Source organism: Camellia sinensis, chromosome 9 (genome assembly GCF_055761805.1).
Source record: "Camellia sinensis isolate YWXY chromosome 9, ASM5576180v1, whole genome shotgun sequence".
Taxonomy (NCBI): domain Eukaryota; kingdom Viridiplantae; phylum Streptophyta; class Magnoliopsida; order Ericales; family Theaceae; genus Camellia; species Camellia sinensis.
The window spans coordinates 12,050,122-12,067,499 of record NC_138969.1 but is presented as its reverse complement, the minus strand read 5'-3'; the positions used below and the strand labels follow the sequence as shown (position 1 = coordinate 12,067,499).

Genomic DNA, 17,378 nt, shown 5'->3' with positions numbered 1-17,378 from the left:
TATCGACACTAACAATTTCTCACCATTATTAAAAATAAGCATTAAAATACTGAAAATGAAACAAGTAGATAATTTATTCGCAGAGATTCAAAGGTTCACATGCTTTTTTTTCCATGAATGTCTGCTTTAGATGAAAGTAGAGAAGTATTTACACATAAAAAGCAATGGTCGGGGAAAGAAATAGCAAATAACTGAACATTCCAAGGCTTATTTCTTCATCCTAACCTTTTTTTAAGTAGTTCCTCCATTGCAAAGGTGCACACCATTACTGTGTGTCTTCTCGGGTTTAGGGTTTAACTGATTAAGCCCCCATATGCGAATTGTGTGGTCATCACTGGCCGATGCCAACATGTGCGGGTTCGCGGGATTCCAGCTAACGCAGTTTACAGCTCCGGAATGACCTGGCAATGCCTCTATGAGCTCCCCTGAGCCTTTGTGCCATATGTAAACCTACAAACAGAACAGAAAAATGTTCCACATCATGCATCCATGCACTTTGTGGAAGACCTATATTCTATAATTATGTATGTTAAAGTAATACATGGGTCGGACTCAAAGCAATGCAAATCAGAAAAATGGATTCATTGTGTACTAATCCACATAGGGCAGCTTCAAAGGTTGCATTTGGATTTTGGCACAAATCATTCAATGAAAATAGCTCATATTTTAGATATGATAGTTTAGATATGGATTTCGAGATTGCATTTCAGAGCTTTACCATGATGGATTTGAAATAACAATGTAAAATTAATTATTTGATACCCTTCAAACTAAGAACTAAAGTTGTACAAAAATCATAATAAAATACACTGTCATTTTTATAAAGCTTTAACTTCAAATCCCTTCATTTGAAATCTATCATTCCAAATGGAACCTAAAACAATTCCTCAGAATTCCTATTCAACTGAACGTTGGTAACTCAGAAATCAGGTAAGTAAACAATCTTCTTAAAAGGTAAAGCTTAGGAAGGACAACCAGAAGAAGCCATCTGAATAAGGAAGAAAGTATACGAGTTTCAGAACGGAACCTAAACTTGTCGCTAACACTTTCCAAAATTCAGGGCACTGTTCTCACAACAAAGAAGAAGTAAATACAAAAATAAACAAATAAATAATGACCTTCATACTCACAAAGAACATAATAGTGGATATAGAAAACAGTACATGAATTCAAGCAATTCATCTGCACACTAAACAGTACATGTATCGGAGAATTCTACGGTACACCCCTCTTTTTTGGGTATAGTATACACCTAGTTATGACCTTGGTTGTCTTTAGTTATGATCTTAGTGGTGTCTGGTTATGCTCTATTGTGGCTTGAAGTGGTTGTGGAACCATATAAATGTCAAATCAAAATGGGTTATGAACCTTGTGGTGCTTAGTTATGACCTATAGTAGTGTTTTATTATAACCCATAGTGGTTATTTTTTGTTATGAAACTAGGGGTGTTTTGTTATAACCCATAGTAATGGTGGTTATGAACCAAATCAACGACTCAGATTTAATCTTTTTGATCCAACAATTACAGTGAGGGTGCATATTGCATGCACCTTTTTGGTGGGTGTCTATGTATATACACGTACACATGTAGTCTTTCCTATATATATACATGCACATGTGTTTGGGTGTTTAGAGAGAAAAAGCAGGAAAGAACTTTAATGGCGATAGTTTGAGTGGCTTGACCTGTTTTTCAAGAAAGTAACAACATAGCACGAAATAATTGATAGGTAGCAAGAAAGAACTTTAATGGCGATAGTTTGGGTGGCTTGACCTGGTCTTTAAGAAAATTAACGACATAGCAAGAAATAATTGATAGGTTGAACAAGTGGTCAATTGAATCAAAGAAAAATAGAATATTAAAATATTACCCAACTTCTACAAGGTTAGAAGTTGAACTTAAAAATTTTAAATGATGAAAATAGCATTTTTCGTAAACGTTCGAGACAGAATGTGTAGAGGGGGTAATCTGTTAAATGTTAATCAAGCAGAAGAGAGGGTAGTGTCATATTAGAAATTTGAGGAGAGGTCTTTATAATTGTTAGAAAACTCACAAAATGTCCCTGTGATTTACCCAAAATAATATGGGTAGTTTCGAAAACAATTTTTATAATCATAGGTAAAATTAAAATTTTTCAAAGGCAACATGGCAAAGAACCTATGAAGCACAGGTACGGGTACGAGTACGGTACGGGTACGGGTACGAGTGCGGGTACGTCGATACGTCAAAATTCAAAAAAGTATGATACGGGTACGGCTGCGGTACGCCAATAAATATATATATTTTTATTATATATGATAAAAATTATAATTTATAAAATTTATTATATATATTATATATGATCAATTATATTATATATTATACATGATCAATTACATTATATATAAAAATTTATTATATTATTATATATTATATTATATATCTTATATTATTTATATATTATATGTATCACCAATTATATTATATATCTTATATTATATATATTATATTATATATCTGAGAAGAGTCAAAGACGAAGAGGAGCAGAGGCGAGAGAGCAAAGGCGATCGAGAGACGAAGAGAGAGAACAAGAGAACAGAGGCGATCGAGAGACGGAGAGAGAGAGAAAGGAGAGAGACGAAGACGATCGATCAACAGTGAGCAGAAGATCGGTCAAAGAGACGATTGATCGATCGATCGAAGAGAAAACCCTAGAATCCTTCATTGCCCTAGCACACAAAGGCGACGCCTCTCTACACTATCAGGTTCGATCTCTTCCATCTCCTCTGTCTCTCTCTCGATTCCCTCTATACATGTGTTTATGGTATGTTTAAAGCACTAGGTTATCTCTCTCTCTCTCTCTCTCTATGTATATACATGTAGTTTTTGAGTATTTTTTGCCCCGGAACGTACCCATGGCGTACCCCCTCCGCACCCATGCCGTACCCAAATGTACCAGACGTACCAGACCCCTTTTGGCCGTACCCGGTACGCGTACCCGTACCAGGTACGTACCCGGTACTTGTACGGCAACATTTTAGGAGTACCGGTGCTTCATAGCAAAGAACCATAGGATTACTTGGTACACGATGTCCAATGTCTTCCGTACACATGCTTAAGTTTGTTCAATATAGGGTTGTACAATATCCCCTACTAATTCTAAATGTACAGCTATTTATTACAATCAAGAATCACGTTCAAAATTGTTATGTTTTTGGAAACAAAAAATACTATTAAAAATTCATACCTGAGAATCCTCACTGCCACTAGCAATGAATGCTTGCTGAAGTCCACCAAAACAGGATCTAACAACAAATCGGGAACGCTTATGACCTTTGTACTTAGCAATGAGCTTTGCATCACCGTCAATGTTCCATAGATGGATTTCTTGGTTCAAAAGACTAACCAACAAGAACTTATCATCCCTGGATAACGAAAATGAAGTTATTGTTTGATCCTCCTCGACCAATTTCTCAGTTTTTGCTTCTCTGTCAAGTAATAGTATTGCAGTTTCTCTACAACTAGTAACTATATGTTTCCCATCACTTGTTATTTCCAAGTCCGAGTTTCTAAGAATTCGTTTCCCTTTCCAACATTCCAGCTCTTTACCATCCAAATCCCACAAACAGATGCTTTTATCCGTAATACCAGAGAATACTGATTTCCCATCTGGAGACCATCCACAAGACACCAAACCGAGACCACCTTTCTCATAAATATGGAGGCATTCACCGGAAGAAACATCCCATCGTCTGACAGCCTCCTCGACTCCACAGGTAAGGAGCTGATTATCATCAGGACTCCATGAGACATAGGAAACAGGTTTCTGGTGACCTGATAATCTATGCTTTAACGAAATTGTACCATCCCAATTAACCTATAAAGGCCAAGATTTCTAAGTAAAAATGAATAAAAGAAAAGGGGCAGACATTAGGACGAAGGATTAATAGAGAGTTTATCATAGTTGAGCATAGACAGTAATCTTCAACAACATTTTACCTAAAATTGGAATGCAACAAGAACCCTCCTTAAGTTCAGTGAGGATCATCCCAACCATCCAATGGAAACATGCATTTCTAAAGGATGCAAAAGTCGAAACCAGCATCTTAAGCTAATCTAACAAAAACAAGACAAGATGGATCTCGGGGGGGGGGGGGGGGCCTAAAAATTGTAAAAACTATGAATATTATACTTTATACTAGTAATAGTAAAATAATTTCAATAAAAGAAAAGTTACATGTATATTTGCTTCCCCAAAGTTCGAATCTTGGATCCGTCATACAAATATGTAAAGTGTAGGCTTACTTATTCTGAGAAAAAATAATAATAAAAAGTAAAAGTTACACCCAATATTTCTTGTTGAAGCACAAATTGATTCCTTTTTATTCTTCTGTGCCTGTGGAGTTTGAAGGCAGACCCCAAGCAAGGACGGGAATTCAGTTTACAATTGTCAATATGCATGCATGTGCTTCAGTATGAGATTCTACTACTTTTGACAATATACTCTAGATTAAAACTTCTATGAAAATGATTAAGCTGCACTTTCAATGAATACACAAGACGCATTGTAGGCTCAAAAAAAATTATAATCACTATGCTTGGTTTCACTTTTCAAAAAACACTTTTCAAAAAATTCTACTTTCTTATTTTCCGTATTTTTTTTGTTTTTACTGATTTTTTTTAATATTTTAAGCAATTTTTAAAATTTTTAGACATACCTAACTTAGATGTTTCTAAAAAGTAAAAAATTTGTGAAGAAAACCTTTTAAAAATTCACTAAATATCCAAAATACAAAAAAAATACGAGAATTCAGTACATTTTTTGTATTTTTATGTATTTATTAATTTTTTTTAAATATTTTTTCACAAATTTTTTACTTTTTAGATACATCTAAGTAAGGTGCATCTAAAAAGTAAAAAAAAAGTTCAAAATTTAAAAAATATTCACTAAAAACAAAAAAACATGAAAATCAAAAAACTTAATTTTCAAAAAACTTAATTCAAAAAACTCAAACCAAACACACTGAATGGAATTTTTCTCAACATTTATATTTTTTTGATAAATAAAGATAATTGAGAAATTAATAACTAATTTTCGTTTCTCATTCGTGAACTCAAGCTGTGGAAATAGTAGGCTAATTAGAACATCTCTGTTTTGGGGTTGGTTTCTACGTCACTCAAATTTATGAAATATCAACCAGATTACCACCTATCTTTCAAGATAGAATACCTGACATTTCAAATATAGGAGTTGGGATCATACAAGCTATCTGTTTGTTGGAATGTTAAGAACAAAAGAGTATAATCAGATTGAAGTTCCCAATTTCAGATTTCCAGAGACAAAACAAACCCCCCAAAGAATTCAGGTAAACAATCTAAACAACTACTGAAGCAGTAATTTAGTAGAATAGATGGCTATCGAAGCATATACAAACTATGGAGGGATGAAGCAACAACCGTAAAATCCAAAGAGATAGGGATGAAGCAACAACCGTAAAATCCAAAGAGATACTATGCATACATTCGCAAGTAATTAAAGAATAAAATACAATGCACCATCTACTCGTATGTGATCATAGCAGTCAAGAAATATGTTAACTCTTGCCTCATTAAATGGACAAGGGTCACATAGCAATAGAGGGGCAACGACATGTTCAAATTATTTCAGATAGATCAGTTACCTCCCATATAATTGTTGATCGATCACTGGATGACGAGGCTAAATATTTCCCATTGTGTGAAAATCGCAAGAACCATACTTCATCATAGTGTTCTTGTAAAACCTGTCGTAAGGAGTAACAGGAAAAAAAAACAATGAACTCCAAGTGATAGATTGAGCCATATCTACAATAGATATTGCAGACCAATAAACTATGTAATCAGGACAAAATAAACAAATTTTCAGAAAACAAAATTAACAATTAGGCTTTTAATCTAAGACAAAGATTACATGTGTATTCCTCTAAACAAAGTAATTTATATAATGTGAGCAAACGTATCCAAAAATAATAATAAAATCTACTGTACCAGAGTACTATAGACTATAGTGTTCTACTGTAAATTAATACTTCAAAATGTGCGAAAAACTTATCTTTGACATGCTGGGATATGTGCCTACCACACACTCAATGTAACAGATTCCCAAGAGGCACCATATGAGGCAGCCATTAGAGCTGAACCAAGAGAAATGTCAGGACCTTCCCTCGGAACATTTTCAATGTATCTTGAGGATTGAAGACTTAGCTGTGTCTTTTCTTTTTTCATTTTTGTTATTTTATGGTAAGCATTTATTACCAAAGAAGAAGGAATATACAATAAAGCTCAAGATACATGTCCAAAGGACACAAGGAAACGACCAAGAGGCCCACTACCTCTCAAAAACACGACAATTTGAAACTGACCTAGCCATGAGAAAATGACACTCACAAACCCGAGAGACTTGCCCAAAAGAAGAAGAAGAAGAAGAAGAAGAAGAACACACTCTCACAACCTGAGAAGATTAGGCACAACCGTGAGTCTTAAAAAATGGGGGGGGGGGGGGGGGGGGAATTTGAAATTAGCCCCATCACCTTGTTCTAGCAAGTTACGTTGTGAATCTTTTCATGTGTCACCACTTTATTGGTTTAGTGGGTCCCACCACTCATGTTTGTTAGTAATACAATGGCAGCACATCACATGACAAACAAACTATGGTAGAACAATTTGATCATCATAGAATTATTACCCCCTTTAACCCCATCTTTACTTCAAATAACTACTTGCTCCTTCTCCTTCCTAGGAGTTTGGACCTCAGCAATCCCATCAATAACAACTTGAGCCTCTCTCTCGGCAATACTCTTTGATGCATCTTAACAATTTGTATTCAGTTGCCATAACGACACAACGCATCTCATTATTTAAAGCAACCCTTGATTCGTACCCATACTTAGGTTAACACGAGGAAAGAATCTCAAAATAATTTGAAGATGATGAAGCTTTAGGTTCACTCCTCCCCTTCAGCGATAGCTGTTATAATATTTTCTTATTTCCTTACTTAGATTAGATTGTGATCGATTGATTGATTGTCATTCCTTAATCAGTCAATCAATCAATCAATATAAAAGGTGATTCCTTAATCAGTACCTTAGGGCTTCCTTTTGTAACAGTTGAATCATCACCCAAGCTTTGTATTTTTTTAAATTACATGGTATCAAAGCCAAAATCCTAAAACCATCACCCACACAGCCGCTGCTACCAACCAGCCATCACCTATCACCGCCCATCCTCTATCGCTAGTCCCTGAGTTACTGTCGGAACCAGCCATGGTCCCACAGAGCTATTTCGGCTTCAGTCGAAGGCCCTTCTAGCCTAGTCGACCCTTGTGAGGGCTATCCTAGCCTCTCTTTGTGTATTTCGGCTACTGTGGATGAGTGTTTGAGGGTTGCCCATCTTCTGTCGCCCCAAGTTTCTTTCCCTCTACTTTCTTGAACACAATTCAACATTTGTTTTGATTGGAGGTTCGTTTTCCCGTATTTGATTTATTTTTTGGGTCCATAGATGATCCATTAATCTGATTGTTATGCTCCCATAGTGGTTTGTATGTGACTTTGCTTGCTCCAATCCATTCTATTCCTCTTTCCATTCTTGTGATTCGTACAAGGTTTTTTTGGGTTGAAATTGTAAAGTTCTTCTGACTGACCTAACTAGTGAATCCACCACTACTTCTCACCCATCTAAAGGGAAGAGCTCCAGTCCAATTGTGACTACTACGTCTGAGAACCTGAACCCTAACCTCAAAATCACCATTGCTTTGTTAATGGTCTGAATTACCTTTCATGGTCTCAGTGTCTGACACTTTTTCTGAAGAGTAGGGGGAAGATGGGATATGTTAATGGAAGAGTTCACGCACCAAGTATTACAAATCGTAACTATGACCAATGGGAGATTACCAACTCTCTAATCATGGGGTGACTCATTCATTCCATGGATCCTGAGATTGGGGAAGGCTACTTATCCATGGATATTGACCAGGATATTTGGGAAGCAGTACATATTCTCAAAAAGGGAATTTTTCTCAGTCTTTAAGTTGCGCTGGTCTATTGAGAACTCAGTACAGGGGAAGTAGACAATTCTCCGGTATTACACCTTTCTGACTAATGGTTGGAAAAGGCCTAGATCATCTCCTGGATTACAAGTCTGTCTGTACAGTTGATTCAGTTGGTTACTATAAGTTTCTTGCACATAAGAGAGTTTTCAAGTGTCTGGAAGGCCTCAATGTTGAGTTTGATCCGGTCCAAAGTCGTGTCCTTGGCACGGATGTTCTTCCATCTTTTCAAGAGGCCTTTGCATATATACAGAACGAGGAGAGTCGTCGTTTTGCTATGTTACCACTGGCTACTAGAGACCGTTCAGTATTACTTTCTGCTCCTTCTCAAGATGAAACTGGTTTGCCATTACCTCTTTCCCATCCTTCAAGAAATGATACTGTGTTCCATGATTACTGCGCAAGCCACGGCATACTCGTGAGACGTGTTAGAAGCTTCATGGGGCTTCATCAGCGAGTCAGAGTGATCGGTCTGGTACTAGAGGCGGTCGATCAGGCCAGTCTAGAGGATGTGGCTCTAATCCACGGGCCCATCAGGTTGTTGTTGACACCCTTGATTCTACTTCTGCTTCAGTTGATCCGACTTTTGATAGTTTATCTAGCATGACTTCTCCTGAACTTGAGGTTGTTCTGCGTCATTTACCGGCCCGTCAATCTTACGTGGCTCTAATCCACGAGCACATCAGGTTGTTGTTGACACCCTTGATTCTACTTCCGCTTCAGTTGATCCGATTTCTGATAGTTTATCTAGCATGACTTCTCCTAAGCTTGAGACTGTTCTGCGTCATTTACCGGCTCGCCAATCTTCTACTGCTCCCAGTATATCTTCCTTGTCATTTGTCCACTCCGGTAACTTAGCTTCTTCACCTAGAGCTTTTCTTTTCCATAAGTCTTTACCATGGATTATTGATTCTAGTGCCGTAGATCATATGTCTGGGTCTTCTGACATTTTCTCAGCATATAAGCCCTCTTCAGGTCAAGACAAAGTTAGGATTGCAAATGGTACTGTTTCTTCTATCTCTGGGTAAGGTTTAATTCATATCACCCCTACCTTAGCTCTATCTTCAGTGCTAATGTTCCTAATTTTTCTGTTAATCTTCTATCCTTGAGTCGTATTACTAAAAATTTGAATTGTAGTGTGACATTTTTTCCTGATCATGGTCTTTTTCATAACCTTCTCACGAGCCAGTAAATGGTCTCTATTTCTTAGATCAGCCGAACAAGCTGGCTCATCATTCCAAAACCTTGGTCTTATAGAGCCTTTGTGTCAAACATTTCCTCTGTTAGTATTCCTAACCACTTTCAGGATGCTCTCGCTACCTCTAAATGGAAACTTGCCATGACTGAGGAAATTAAAGCACTTCGTAAGAATGCCACATGGAAATTAACTAAGTTACCTAAGGGCAAACGACTAGCAAGATACAAATGAGTGTATACTGTGAATCACAAAGCAGATAATTCCATTGAGCGTTACAAGGCTCAACTTGTGGCAAAAGGCTTCACTCAGACTTATGGAGTGGACTATCAAGAGATTTTTGCACCAGTGCTAAGGTAAATTTAGTCAAAATACTTCTCTCTCTAACAGCTAATTTAGATTGGTCACTTTATCAATTTGATGTAAAGAATGCTTTCTTACATGGTGATTTAGAAGAAGAAATATATATAGATATTCCTCCTGATTTTGAGGATCATCAGACAGATGGTAAAGTATGCAGGCTTCGAAAGTCGTTATATGGTCTCAAACAGTCTCTAAAGGCTTGGTTTGAGAGATTCACTTAGGCTATGCTTATATATAGTTTCAAACATAGTTAGACAGATCACACTTTGTTTGTGAAACAATCCTCATGTGGTAAGACTACAACTCTCATTGTTTATGTGGATGACATAGTGTTTACAGGCAATGATAGTAAGGAAATACCCATGTTAAAGAAATATTTAGCTAGTGAGTTTGTAATCAAAGACTTAGGAAACTTGAAGTATTTTCTAGGGATCGAAATTGCTCGCTCCAAGGATGAGATTTTCATCTCACAAAGGAAATTTGTTCTTGACCTTTTGAAGGAAACAGGGATGCTTGGATGTAAGGCCTATGATACCCCACTGGAACCTAATCAGAAACTTGGTGATGGTGAAAGAGAAGCAGTTGTTGATAGGAGGAGTTATCAGCGATTAGTGGGTAAGTTCATTTACTTATCTCACTCTTGTCCTGATATTGCTATTGCCATTGCTGTCAGCATAGTTAGCCAATTTATGCATGCTCCTCATCAAATTCACTTAAAGGTTGTTATGAGAATTCTAAGATACTTCAAATCTTCTCCTAGAAAGGGTCTTTACTTTTCCAAACATGATCACCTCAGAGTGAAAACCTATACAGATGCTGATTGGATAGGGTCAATAACTGATAGGAGATCTACATCAGGATATTATACCTTGGTGGGCGGCAATCTTGTCACTTGGAGGAGTAAGAAACAGAATGTAGTAGCTAGAGCGAATGCAGAAGCTGAGTTTAGAGTTACAGCACAAGGTGTGTGTGAACTCTTCTGGATCAGACTGTTGTAGAGTGATTTGGAGATGAGCTAGACAGACTTTATGTGGCTATTTTGTGATAATAAGGCTGTCATCAACATAACTCACAATCTGTTCAACATGACGGTCCAAGGTATGTTGAGATTGATTGCCACTTCATCAAGGAGAAACTCACCAACGGCATGATATGTACTCCTTTTGTGGAGTTAGGTGAACTTGCACACATCCTCACCAAGGGAGTTAGGAGTAAACTATTTCATGACATTCTAGGCAAGCTGGGCATGCAAGATATCTTCGCACCAGCTTGAGGGGGAGTGTTAGAATATTTTTTTATTTCTTTATTTAGATTAGATTGTGACCAAGGTTTTAAAAAGCAGCCACAACCATTACGTAATGCTGTTGCGTTATGGTTGTGGTGGTTGCCATCACCCGTTACGGCCGCTTTTACTGTGTGATTGAGATTCACAGGTGTGTTGGTCGTAACGGCTGCCGTAGCGATCGTAACGGTGTTGTAACGGCCTGTTGCGCACCGTTACGTAACGGTTCCAAGCTGAAAATGAGGGAAGAGGGATAGAGAGAGAAAAGGGAAGATGAAGAGGAAGATGGAGGAGTAAGAGATAAAGAGAGAAGAAGGAAGATGAAGATGAAGAACATGTTATTAATTTGTTGAAATGTATAATTTATTTTTTAAAACTATTCAAATAAAATTTGCATATGCTTCCACAAGTGTATTAATTAAAAAAATAATTTTATACATCTAATTCCAATAAAAAAAAAATTTGTCACAAGCGTAGTATGAATTTATGACATATAAAGTCATTAATTATTAAAATAAAATGTAAAAAACTCAATTTATAGTGATTTAAAAATATGAAATATATTGAATCATACTGAAAATTTACAAAAATTTATCAATATATATTTTAAAACCTAATAAATATGATTATGGAAAAAAAATATGGGTATCGGTAAATTTTTTTCAAATTGTGCGAAAATAAAAAAATTCACAATTCCAGTTACCGCAACCGTTACGCTACGGCCTTTACACCCCGCAACCGCAACCGCGCCACCGCCACCGTTATAGCGACCGCAACCGCTTTTCAGAACCTTAATTGTGACTCATTGATTGATTGATTGTGATTCCTTAATTAGTCAGTCAATCAATCAATCAATATAAAATGTGATTCCTTAATCCGTGCCTTAGGACTTCCTTTTGTAACAGTTGATTGACTAATATAAAAAGTGATAATATCATAATCATCACCCAAACTTTGTATTCTCTTTAATTACAATAGCATGCACTATACCCTTCTCTCTTCTTCACCTCTCCCCAAATCCTCACCTTTGGATTCAAGTATACTTTCTTTGTCTATCCGTTCTTGCTTGGAGTTGGAAGCCAATGGGGACAAATGTCTTGTAAATACACAGGCAAGATTTAGTAAAATAGCCAAAGGCCCAAGTGCCGTTTAATAATATTATGTTATACATATCAAAAAAATAATAATCAAAAGAATTTATTGCTAAAATCTTTAAAATCAAGCTACAATTCATACCTTTAAGAGAGGATATATAACAAGATTAATAGTGAGAGCATACGCACACCAAATCGAAATGCACATAAAGGTGGCGAAGATTTTATTTTCTCTACAAGAAATACGTGAATGTAGTTGATACTACAGCATTGGGCAAAATATATGTACTGTTAGTTTTAGTTGCTTACTGAAGAAACAGAAGAAACAACTCCCAGGTTGTCAACGGAATCTTAGCCTCACTAATAAAAGAGAATCTCAGCTCCAGAAAACAAAACATCATATATTCCAGGTTATCATAGCATGCAGTATTTCCAGCTCATCAATCAACAGAGGACGAAAACAATAAAGTGTCCATATATGTATTAAAGATAAATCTGAAATCAGAAAAAACATATCCTAACCTGTAATGTTTGAGAAGGAATCTGGTCTCTTCCACACCGATGATCAGTTAACAATGACATTTCTGTATCCCAAGAGTTGTGAAACATGCAACTACCTCGTTGCAAGTCAAGAGCCTGTTCAACAAGATGTTCTAACCTTCTTTCTGGTATCATCACTGTTGGAGGAAGTAATTTCTGCAATTCCTCAAGCAATTTTGACCGAGACTTTGTCCTTCCTACATCTTGGCCAGGAAATCCCACAATTTGACAATGTGAATGAGACACAATACACGAAGAAAGATCACGAACTCTATTGCTATTTATGCAAAGAGGTGCAATCTCAGTCCTCAATGTCTTCAATGCATCCATGACCTTTTCCCCATCCAAAAGTTCAAAAAATTTCTGCTCTAATATTACAAAAGATGCTAACTTTATGATAGTTTCATCAACTAGACCAATTTTATGCAATGTGGCTACACTCTCATTCCAATTACCATCAAGAATTTGCTGCATAAACAAATTTACCATAGAGGAATGCAAGTGTATCCCAGACTCTTCCTCTAAATGTGCCCCAGTCTTCTTAAAGCCAAGAGAATATAGTGCCTCTGCTATGATTCGAATGTATTCCACTTTTCTGATAATTCCTTTTGAACCAACCATCTCTTCATCTCCTTGGGATGCTAGGGGACGAGCCATTGAGTCACACGACAGGCAGGTTGTTAGCCCAAGAGATGTACTGTCCTGAAGGCCTCTCAATTCTTCAGAGGATACTTTCACACGTTTTGAGGGTGGTTCATCATCCTCCACACCTCCCATGAAATGTATACCTCAGCCCATATATAGTTACAATGAGAGAAACAGAGGAAGTTGTTTACTCTCTTTCCAAATACCTCCTATGGCTCACAAGCAAACCTTCCTGCAATACATAATCAAAAGAGAGGTTATAGTCAATAGGACTAGGAATTGCAAACTCATATGATTAAACTCAACTCCAGAAAATAAATGACAAATACATGTAATGTCACCAATCTTTCACTAATAGAATGGAATGGAATATGCTCTTCTATTTCACTTAGTATAAAACTCCTGTTCAGTTACAAGAAACCCAAAAACACTATCAAGAAACCTAAAGAAGGACATAAAAAATAAAAAATAAAAACCCAAAATAACAGAAGAAATTATAAATAAATAAATAAATAATCCAAACACTATCAATAAAGTTTCACAATTGCAGGTGACATGGTGGTGCCACTCTAGGACTAAGTTTACAAAGAAATAAATCCACCCAAGTGTCTGGATCATGTTTTATGGGTAAGTAGGCCTCCCCACTCCTCAGGCAATTGAATGACCAAAGAACCATCCAAAACAAATCAACTTGCCCCACATGGCATTGGGTTCACCAGGAAAAGTCTAAAACACATAAAGATTAGACAAAGTTGGGTTAACTCATACAAAATAAATCTTAATCAAATAACAACCAAGCAAGTTGTTATCTGATCATTGCCAAGACAATAATTAAACAACTAGCTTGTCTCATTATTCCTGAAATAATTACTAAGTTGGGTTAACTGAATACAAAATATAAATAAAAAAGAAATATCAAATACCAACCAAACAATCTAACAACTCAAATAATTAAATTCCATGCAAGAAGACCCTCGAAATATATCAAATTGATACTGAAATGAGAAAATTTATGGGCTAATTTGTTAATACAATCGTCAAATAAGCTCTTTTTCAGCTGAAATTTGCAATTTTTTAAGGTACCCATTAAAAAAAATACACTGAAGATCTCCAATTCAGCAGCTAATATGAATTGGGAAAGAGGGGAATCTGGGGATACCTTCGTATCGATTTTTGTTGTTGCAGATCGGACAAGAACGATGAACTCAACTTCCACTTCGGTTCAAGGGGAAAATTGAGATTGAATCGGAGAAAGATTTCTGATCAGATCGGAAAACCCAGATGTGAAACCAAAGCTTGTGATGTGGTTTATGCTTTCAAGGAATCAAACAACACACGCAAACCCAAAAACGAAAACGTGAACAAAGAGGCAATGGGTTCGAACCCTTTATATATATATATATATATATTTATATGATTTCTTTACCGATTAAGCTTGGTTTTGTTGTGTACCTACCTCTTCCCCAAATCTCAGATCGGTGAAATCTGTGAAATGAGGCCACATGAATCTTTTGAGAGAGAGAGAGAGAGAGAGAGAGAGAGAGAGAGGGTTTTGGTAAAAACTGGGGTGAGAAAAGAAAACAAAGGATTAGCTAAGCTAGATAGAGGTGAGCTGAGGTGAGGTGAGGTGAGGTGCTGTGTTGCGTTGTTTTTGCTTTTGGCCCTGTTTGACAAGAGTTTTTTTTTTTTTTTTTTTTTAGACTAAAATTTATAAAAAAGATAAAATAAATTAAAATAATTAATAAAATAAAATGTCACATCAAATTCACAATTACTTTATTTTTTCTTGTGAATGTCACGGCCTTATTTGTTTTATTTTTGAGAAATAAATTTTAGAGAAAATGTTCTAATTTTTGTTTGGTTTAGTGATTTTAGAAAAAAAATTTCTAAAATTACTTTCTATCTCTTACACATCAATCAATCACTTTTTCTCTCTCATCGCTCCTCTCTCCTTCTCAATTACTTTTTCTCACACACATCTACTTAACAACAAAAAAATATGAAATCATCCCAAACTCTTGTTTGATTTGTTTTTCACAAAAAATTTTTGGTAAAAATTCTTTACAAACAAATTTCAAGAGTAATCAAACCAAACAAATTTTTTCAAAAAAAATCTCAAAAATTTTGTTTGGTTACTTACTTTATAAAATCACTCACTCTCTTATACACATCAAATCAATCACTTTTTTTAAAACTCTCTCCTCAAAATAATTTTTCAAAATTATTTCTGAAAAAAGGCAAACTAAACAAATTTTCGTACTTTTTATCTCAAAAACTACTTTACAAACACAAACTAAACACACCCTAAGGGCAAACCAAACACACCCTAAGGGCAAACCAAACTACTTTTGCACTTTAAAACTATTTTCAAAATACACAGCCAAATAAACCAAAAAAAATTCTAAACTCTTTTTCCAAGATTTTTTTTGAAAATTTATCTCTCAAACCAAACCAAACACACCCCACATCTAATTATAAAAAAATTCAACCATCTATTTAAATATAAAAATTTTAACCTACTAAAATAGTTAAAAAAAACTAAGCATCTATGCACAAAATGCACCCACTCAAATTTCTTTATGCACCGGTGCACCTCTTTAACAAATGTTATATTTATCATTGTCACAATGGATGTTTTGAAAAGATAGTTAAAGACTATTTTTTTTATTTTTTTTTGACTTTTTTGTGAGAGAGAGAAGTGGGTTAAAAATTGAAAATTGGCTTTTAATCCACTTCCCAAAATAGAACTGACATAGGTAAGCCCATAAAAATTATAGCCCGTCATTTAGAGCCTAATACATATCTCAAATACTAGAACCCAACACTGCTGAAGCCCCATGTAGCAATAAGAACCAATGACATCAAGGCACATGGCAAGAGAAGGGCAAGCCACATCAGCCGACAAATATCTGCAAAGTTATTGCCACTGCACATCGCCATTAATGAGGCCTCCTTACAACATTTATTGCGATAACCCCTCTCTGTCGGGACAGCACGCCCTCACCCTGAATAAGGTAAGCTACAGCGTAGACTTTCGGCCACGGTGACAGGTTGGAAGGGACAACGAAATGATTATTAGAGGATATAAGCAGACGTTGAAAACAGGAAGAAAGTTAAGTTTTCTATCTCTAGTCCATATCTCTATATCCTACTTCTCTCTAACTTGCTCGTCGGAGGGTTCGCTGGGGGACTCTCTGTTCCCCGTTGAACTCTTGTGCAGGTTCTTTGGTGGGCTTGATCACCTGGATACCGGCTCGAGAAGCGTGGATCAGTCCGACCCATTCTGCTTGGAACTCGTTACATCATAACTGTACCATCAGTTGGTGCCGTTTGTGGGAACGCTTTGCTCCGCGCGCCAGTTGTGCTCATTGTCGCCAGAGACCCTGTCCCAATAACCCTTTCCTATTACCCGTCAAAGTGTATGGTCACGACTAGATCCATGACTTCTTACCATAATGCTGGCGACCATCAAGCCGACCCCACCAATCCAAACAACCCACCACAGTATTTCATCGAGCTTACCAACAGCATTAATCGTATGGCCGAGCAAAACCAAGCCCTGATTAATGCTCTACTCTAAGGAAACCTTCCAATGCCCCCTCCACCACCTCCAGATATTCCCCCCAACCAAGAACGAGCCCCGAGCCATACTATCCCGCAGCCTAATCCCCCTAGCTCGGAAGACTTGCAACCCCCTCCCCCAAGTATAAACCTGCCACCCCGGGGCCCACAGCCATCGATCCCGGCACCAACCCCTGAAGGAGAAGCCAGTAGCATCCAACCCCCGCTCCCCCCTGGTGGTGACAACATTCCTCTCTGGGACGCAGAACTACGAGCCATGAAACTCCAACTCCAAGGGGTCTGTGACAACCCTCACTACTGTTTATTGATAACACCACTGATTACTGCTATACTGAGACTGATCATGATAAGTAAATGAATTGATTGAAATTCTGAGCGAATTGATTGGGTGTGTTAGTTTAAATGCATGTCTATCTGTTTGACTGTTAAATTATTTGTTTATGTATTATGTTTAAACTGTAAATTGAAGGCCTTATCGGCGACTAAATCTAAAATTGATTAATGTTTTATGCTAATGGGAATTTATGTGATTTTATGATATATTTAGTTGAAATATGATTTGGTATGTTTAAATTGGATTAAGTAATGCTAATTTACAAGAGTTGGACTTATTCACC

General features: G+C 36.6%; 1 protein-coding gene across 1 annotated transcript; it reads right to left on the bottom strand.

Moving 5' to 3' along the window:
* Nucleotides 1–56: 56 nt before the first annotated feature.
* Nucleotides 57–14,857, bottom strand: LOC114265860 (WD repeat-containing protein 26 homolog). The gene is made up of 5 exons (XM_028206693.2): nt 14,339–14,857; nt 12,517–13,411; nt 5,659–5,760; nt 3,225–3,854; nt 57–450 (listed from the first exon to the last, which is right to left on the bottom strand). The coding sequence occupies exons 2-5, from the start codon at nt 13,309–13,311 to the stop codon at nt 232–234; spliced, it is 1,746 nt and encodes a 581-aa protein (XP_028062494.2). The 5' UTR covers nt 13,312–13,411; nt 14,339–14,857; the 3' UTR covers nt 57–231.
* Nucleotides 14,858–17,378: the final 2,521 nt, after the last annotated feature.

What these genes read in the sequence shown, in the direction of transcription:
- LOC114265860 (XM_028206693.2), bottom strand. Translation starts at nt 13,311, where the DNA reads ATGGGAGGTGTGGAGGATGATGAACCACCCTCAAAACGTGTGAAAGTA. An exon ending in GATCAACAATTATATGGGAG is followed by an intron (nt 3,855 to 5,658) that starts GTAACTGATCTA and finishes TGGCCTTTATAG; the next exon opens with GTTAATTGGGATGGTACAAT. An exon ending in GTGGCAGTGAGGATTCTCAG is followed by an intron (nt 451 to 3,224) that starts GTATGAATTTTT and finishes TTCTGTTTGTAG; the next exon opens with GTTTACATATGGCACAAAGG.